This window comes from Falco rusticolus, chromosome 5 (assembly GCF_015220075.1).
Source record: "Falco rusticolus isolate bFalRus1 chromosome 5, bFalRus1.pri, whole genome shotgun sequence".
Lineage (NCBI taxonomy): Eukaryota > Metazoa > Chordata > Aves > Falconiformes > Falconidae > Falco > Falco rusticolus.
Window position 1 is genome coordinate 26,376,426 of NC_051191.1, and position 7,490 is coordinate 26,383,915.

The following is a 7,490-nucleotide window of genomic DNA, read 5'->3' on the forward strand; positions in this document are numbered from 1 at the left end:
CAGAGTTAAATTCTGGTTTCAGGTAAGTAAATTATTTTTATGAAGGCAGGCAGTGTAAAGCCCAGCCCAAAGCTGAGTCCTCACTGCTGTAGGCTCTGTATGGACAGAGCCGTGCACCTCCATAGCCATGAAAAGTTTATAGTCAAAGTAGATAAGACAGGTATTAACAACTCCATTTTACTGGTGGGAACTGAGGCACACAGAGATTAAGTAACTCATCCAAACTGACACAGAAAGCCTGGGAAAAGCTTGAGATTATACCCTTATCTCTCAAGGCACAATGTAATGCTGCCACTGCCCAGTTACCTTTCTTTCTACAGGCTATTTCTTCCTTGTTTCAGTTCCGCCAAGTGCAGAACTAGACAAAGCTTAACATTTGCATTGGGTTCGTTATGCAAGAGCTGTAGAGATCTGCAGAAGTATGTTAGGACTCTAATTGATTTAAGAGATTATGACGATGAAATGGTAAATGGAAGTCAGTATCATTAAGTAACACGGGTAGGAAAAGATGATACTGTTTTTACCTGCATCCTGCAGCACGTGCATCCATGTAACTGGATGTCACTAATCACCAGTCAGGAATGAGATTTTGTAGTATAATACATGCAGAAACAACACAACTCCCTCCCCCCCCCCCCCCCCCCCCCTTTCAAAACAAAGGAACCTGGACTTGATGTCTCAACGCCTTAGCAAAGAAACCACTCCAAACAGCTAACACATGTCCCAAAATGTGGATGCAAGACAAACTTACATGTCAAAGAACCCCAAGAGCCCTTCGAGGGTATTGCTTTGTTAGCATAGATGCAACCAGTGTGTCAAACCACAGAATTTATTTGCTCCAAAATGTTGTAGGCTCAAAGTTAAAACTGCAAAACCAGTCAGAGAAATTCATGGAGGAAGAATCCATTGAGACAAAGACATGACTGCTGATATAGGAAGTCCCTGAACTGCAAATCACTGGTGGCTGGGCAAGTGTTACTACGAGCTTACCACCATAGGCTGTTGCTAGGCATCTGTGCTGCTGGTGTGGTAATTCTGTATTACGTTTTAGGGGTTAGGGCAATTTAAACAATTAGGCAAAGGAACATAGCGGCAATGGTAAGTAAACCTCTTTGTGAGAGAGCATTCATTTGATTTGGATGGTTAAATCCCCCATAAAGCACCTGGAAGATTTAACAACTCATGTCCAAATGAACAAGATGTAATAAGCTTGTATACAGGCTTGATATGAAAAGTGGATTGTTTTTAGTAAAACAGTGGAGAATAAACTCTTATTGAAAAGAGTGATATTGAATTTTAATCAGGGGAAAATAAAGATGCAAGAATAAATCTGCACAGGCTTAGAGAAGGACTAGATGACTTTTCAGCCATCAACAACGGATGCAGGAGTGTGTTACATCCTAATCTGCTGTTTTCTGTTATCTTTATTTTTCAATCACCCCATACATCCTGCCTTTTTAAGAAAAAAAAAAAAGTCAAACCAAGAAAAACTGCCAGTATTGTCCTCTACAAAGTGCAGAGGAAGCACAGATGCAAAAGGTGAAAAAGAATTATTAAACCCCCCATAGTTCAATATAGATGGGCCTAATTTTTAATCCCAGTATTACTCACTTGAATGATTGTAGACTTACACATCCAAACTGAAAGCAGGGAATCCAGACGGTGTTTTGCTGCTCATATTTTACACACCAAAGCTTAGTAATAAGCATCATCTCCCTGGCAATTCTCATCTGTGTCACGACTTGGGACTTAGGTGACTCTCACTAGCATCCCTTTCAGGGCCGTCTTTGACACAATCTGGTTTTTTTGAGGGTTAACTGGAAACACATTTTTCAAATGTGTTTTTAGTTATTACAATATACACACACCCTCTTTTCATGCATTTTTTTTTTTAAAGCAAGCATATTGTGGCAATTAGGGGGGAATTTGTAGTCTCCACTGACATCTGATAGTCCATTATCTGTTTTTCATGTTGGCGATGGAGTCCAGTCCATGTCAGTGGGTGAGACTTTCAGGGCTTGTTTTGTTTTTGAGTAGTGGGTGGAGACAACATTGTTCAGGTCCTCAGAGTAAAGCACACAGAGTAAAGAACAATTATTTTTTTTACCCAATTTTCTGAACAGTAGTTCTGCGTTGGGGGTCTGTGCACTTAACCAGTCCGTTCAGATACCAAATACAATACAGGATGCCTTATCTGAGGCTTTGCTAAGATGGAAAAGTAAAAGCTAAAACAGGAACAAGACTTGCATCACTGTGATCTCAGTTTATTGTTCTGTGCTGACAACCGAATTTGAGCTGTTGTGTGTACTTTTCTCCCCCCTTCCCCAACTTGAACACCTTGAAGTTATTTAATCCATCTTAATTCACAGGCAATCACAGGAGCAGGCTATGGGGATGAGACTATTTGCCCAAAACGGCTCATAATACAAGCACCAACAAGGCTGAAATTGTTCCTGCTGGACTGACTTGCCAAGCATGAAAAACACTTTTTTCCTGAAAAGCCAAACTATTTGCAGGCTGTTTGGATGGTGTGCATGGTGGGAAAAAGGCATTTTGGAGAGAACACTTGAATTGTACATCCGCCTGACACATGATGTGTTCCAAATAAGATGTTCCCAAGCCTACCAGCCAAGTTGTACAGGCCAGTTCAATAGGACTTGTGGAACTCAGGTCATCTGTATGCAGAGTGGCAGTGCAAGGCTCACTGCTTCACAGACCACGAGCTGACCGCTCATCTGAGCAAAAACTCCTACTCTTTGCTTCAATTTCACCTTGAGGTTGCAAAGTCAAGTTAAAACCAACTTCTTTTTCCCTAGCAATAAGCCATAGAAAGGTCACATACTTCTTCAGACAGGAATGCAAAGGGGTGCAAGGTCTTTCCTGTATAGGTGACTCACTGCATTTTGCCTTCTTGGAGCCAAATTAAGGGAGAAACACAGCAGAGGAGCCATGGCCTTGAAGGATATTCTTTTTCTTTCTCCCTTCTCTTAGTGACTCTCTTTGCCAGGCTACTGCTCTGCTTTTGCTGTTGCAGGGGCCCAGAGCACAGGCTCTGGCTTCAGAAACAGCGACCAAAGCTGTCCCTGTCACGTACGAGGAACAAAGCCATGTCCCAGAAGTACGGGGAAGTTTGGAACATGGATTAGAGACATCTCTGGTGTTACAACAGCTGATCTTGGTCTCTCTTATGTGCTAGCAAGGCTAGATCCTAACTCCCATGTCACTTTGGAGACAGACAAACAGGATTTCTGTGTCTGTGGAGGCCTGGGTGAGCACACACCATTGGCTCTGGAGGGTTTTAAAAAGGTCTGAAGTTTTGCCAATCTCTTCTGGCTCCAAGAAATACTACAGGCATGGCACTTATTGTAGTCACACTGTGAAAAGTGAGAAGGCATCTATAAGGGAAGATCAGGCAGCAGTGTGTTAATGTCAAAGCACAGATCTTATGCTGGGAGCTTATCTGAAAAGAGGCAACAGGAGGAGAAAAAAAAAGATAACTCCATGAGCTCTCACAGATTACTTTCCAATAACTTTAATATTCAGATTACTATCAAGAAATCCAGTGAAAGAAAATATTTCTGGAGTGGGTTTTGTTCTGCACATTGAGCTGTGCTTAGAACCTGGGAGTTCCTCCCCGCCTTGCTGCAATGCGAGCACAGCAGGGCCCAGACTCGCCAGAAAGTATTGCAGCTCTCGTGTCCCACCCCAGGCAGGCACAACCCAAGAGGGAGACCTGGTGTAATATCATCTATACACACACCATACTGCCATTTATTTTAATACCTCTGCTAGCTTTCCCAGCCCTGCTGGGTGAAGTCCAGCAAAATCCCTGGCCACCCCTCAGCACCACCTTCCCCACCCATTAGGCTCCACCACCAGCCACAGCCCTGTCTGTTGTTATATTGTACCTTTTCCTTTATTACTACCTTTATTCAGAGGGCAGAGGACATGCTCCTAGGGGATTTGGGGAGCAGGTCAGAGGAACCAGAGCTCAGCTGAGATGGGGGTAACTAGCACCGAGGCAACCCATAGCTCTCTAAGCCCCGGGGAATTATTAACCTAATGCAATTATTTCTCCCTGCCACCTGCCTCCACGAGATCTGCATCCTTCAGTCTCTTTCCCAACTAAGCAGGGCTCAAAGTGTGAGCGAGTCACAGAATACAGAGGGTGCACAAGGAAAACAAAATAGAGAATTTGCCACTGCAGGACACTACTCCCAAGCTGATCATAGCATTTGCTACAGCATTTCATTTGGGTCTTAAAGAATTGCTTAGCGTCACCTAAGAGAAACACAGAGAAACACTCCTCTATTTCTTATAGATACTAGCTACAGGATCTCTTCATACGTGGGGAGACGACACTAAAAATGGTAAGCCCAGAGGCATCAAATAGGCTAGAAACTGGCCTGCAGAAGAGAACTAAAATCTATAAGGAAAATGTGATGTGGCATTACAATTTAATAAGTCGCAAGCCATATGAGCTGCATGGTGTCTTCTGGCTTTTTTTTTTTTTTTTACTATCAGCGATCATTTCGCTTAAATTTCATGCTGCCTTTTCCCACCTCTTAACTCTCTGCACCACGTCACATCTGTACAGAGTTGCTTCTGTAATCACACACAGTAATACATAGAGGAATGTCCAGTAAAATTGACTTAAATCACATCTGTGTCCACACAGCTGTAACCTCCAGATTCACACACAAAGTTGGGAAACTTCAGTCATACTGTAAGGGGAAAGTGCCAGGGAGATATTTCTTCTCCAGTCATGCAAACACATCATTTTTCTAAGAAAACAGGATTCTGTGAGAGGGCAACAGTGTCTCCTTCTTAAATCTTGACTTTCAAGTGTTTTGTTTCATCCCTCAACTCAGCAAAATCCTGGCACCACCTGACTTGACTAGCAGAGGAATCAGTAGTCTCACAGAGCTAGATAAACTTTTAGAATAATTCCTAGAATAGCTCTTCTGGAGCACACACACTGTAAGACAACACATAGGGAGCTCTGCAAAAGCACTTTACTGGCACTCACTGGTAATGACTCACAGAAGTCACCCTGGCTCTGGTCCGATGTAGCATGACCATCACCCCGGGTGCCAATCACAGCCCTGCGCTCCACCATCCCACACAATGCTACATCCCAGCAAACATCCACACCGAAGTTTTGGAAGTCAAATAGAAACTCATCACTCTGTGCTGACAGACCTAAATGACTTTCTTTTTTTAAAAACAAAAACACCAAAACCAAGCAAACCCAAAACAATAACAACCACAAAAAACCTTGCAATAAGACTGCTGTACCAAGTCTCATACCGCAGACAAAGATAAAAGATCTCAGTCCACATTCCTACACACAGGCTCAGAAGATGGTCAGAGAAGTTTAAACTTCTGAAAAAGAAAGTTCAGTGCTATGCAAACATGAGGAAAAAAGAAAACCTAGTTATGCAAGTAGACTTTATAGTTCGACTTCTGAAAGACTTTTTCCTCTTTCAGCTCAGGACACATTTAAGTTCTTTAAAACATTGTAGCAAGAAGCCAAAGTATACTTTAAAATATTATTGTTATTATATATTTATAATAATAGTATCACAAGCCACACACTCCCTCAAAATCCCTGTAATTCACTTCCATAAGAAAAAGATAAAATATGGCATTAGATGCAGCTTCACGTTTTGCATGAGACCTGAGGGAAATGCATTTAACTTTATCTTTACCTAATTTTACAATTTCTCCATCTACATTCCCAGCTGTTTCCAATGTTTTAGAAGTTTCTGCAAAGTTTTCACATGTCCAGATTCTCAATAGGGCAAACCCAAGGCATTTATAGCAGCGTTAAATACGGTCGTTTAACACTGTGGAGCTTTAATACCTGCAGCAGACACTAAGGGTGATTATTTTTTTTCCCCCTTAGCCTTCTTTTTAGCCGTTCGAGTTACCATTTTTCACTATTCAAATTAAAAAAAAATAATAGCGCTGAAGATAAAAATCAGGAGCAACTTTTAAGTCTCAAACAGATGCCTTAGAGGAACAACGAACTGTGGAAGTTTCAACAATAAAACGGAACGCGCACATTTGTCCCTCTGCCTTCCCCCAGGGCTGTTTTCCACTTCTTGATCAACTTTCACGCCGCTGTTCGGGGCCCCGAAGCTCCCCACCGCTGCCCCCGCTGCGCGCGGCGAGGCACGCAGGGAGTTAATCCCGCAGTTCCAGCCGGTGCGAGCCTCTGCTATTGACTCGCATTTACAGAGCAAGCTCTCCCCCCCCCCCCCCCAAAAAAAAATAAAAATCCTGACTGCACTGTAACACCGAGAAGTATATTTTAAAAATCTCCCTCGGGTGTCTCTAAACATCTGCTCAAAGGTTTGCTGTTTCTTAAAAGGGCTCTAATTACCAGAAACTCCTCTTACTTAAGCCCAGGGCTCACATTTCCATTATAACTCAAGCTCCAGTTAATTTAGGGCTAAACCAAAACCTCCTGTACCAAACAGAAGAAAACATAGGCCTACCTTAAAACTTTCCAGCTTTTCAGAGGATCCAAGTCAGAGATTATAGACACCATTGTAGCAACAATAAAATATATATATAGGAAAGAAAGAGAAAAAACAAAACACCACAACCACGGCAGGGAAGCCTAACCACAAAAGCAGCAAGTACTCTACTCGGTGTGGGAATGACAACAAACTCAGCACAGCTCTTCCTCCTTCTCAAGCTGATAAGCACTTGTCCCAGCTTCTCTCCACCCCCAAAATCAATCTTGTGCTATATTGCTTCACAGTCCCAGTTTCATTTCTTCACCACTACCTTTCAAAGCCCTTGTAATCTGCTCCAACTGATCAAATTTGACCTTTTTGTAGCTCACTTTATTCCAAGCACAGCCCTCAGTTAAATCTCTCTTTATTAACACCGTCCTTCTTGGCTTTCTTTTGGAACAAACACAGCTCAAGCTTGAAGCCTCCAGTCTTTGCCAGCAATCATTTACAGATTACTGCAAGCTGCAGTCTTCTCCTTTTGGGTATTTTCTTCTACCTTTGCGGTTTGCTTTTATATTATTTTCTGAAGGTTGCTGGGGTCTCCCTATTCTGTGCAGGCTGGAGTTGGACACTTTTAGAAAAGGCACTTCCTAATGCAGCTCCTCTCCCACCCTTGCCTCCTCCCCTTACCCCTGCCCTCACACAGGCAGGGAGACACGCACATTAAAAACAGTTCACAACCTTCTGAATATAGAATAATCTGTCTTCCCCCCCTTTATTTATTTTTTTTAAAACCTAATAGTTTTGTAAGCTGAAGCAATCTGATTTATAGCAAGACTGCTATTATGGTGGAATAATAAAAAGCCTAATAATGCAAAGACAGATGTAACCCTTTGGATGTTTGAAAGGGGAAGATGTGTCTATACAATTCCATTAAATCCATTCCTTCTTTTTGTTGCTACTTAAAAACAAATAGTAAAGCATCCTCCAGATCACTATGGTGATCTGAAAAGTTGTGTAACT

The 7,490-nt window shown here is 42.3% G+C and overlaps 1 protein-coding gene across 2 annotated transcripts in view; it reads right to left on the reverse strand.

The window, feature by feature from the left end:
• The window catches only part of CELF2 (CUGBP Elav-like family member 2), a 379,621-nt gene extending 372,937 nt beyond the window's left edge, over window positions 1-6,684 (reverse strand). For both annotated transcript variants that reach the window (XM_037388905.1, XM_037388902.1), the window contains exon 1: window positions 6,504-6,684. In XM_037388905.1, coding sequence (XP_037244802.1) covers window positions 6,504-6,556 — 53 coding nt within the window. In that variant the 5' untranslated portion in view covers window positions 6,557-6,684. The remainder of the gene's footprint in view (window positions 1-6,503) is intronic.
• Window positions 6,685-7,490: the final 806 nt, after the last annotated feature.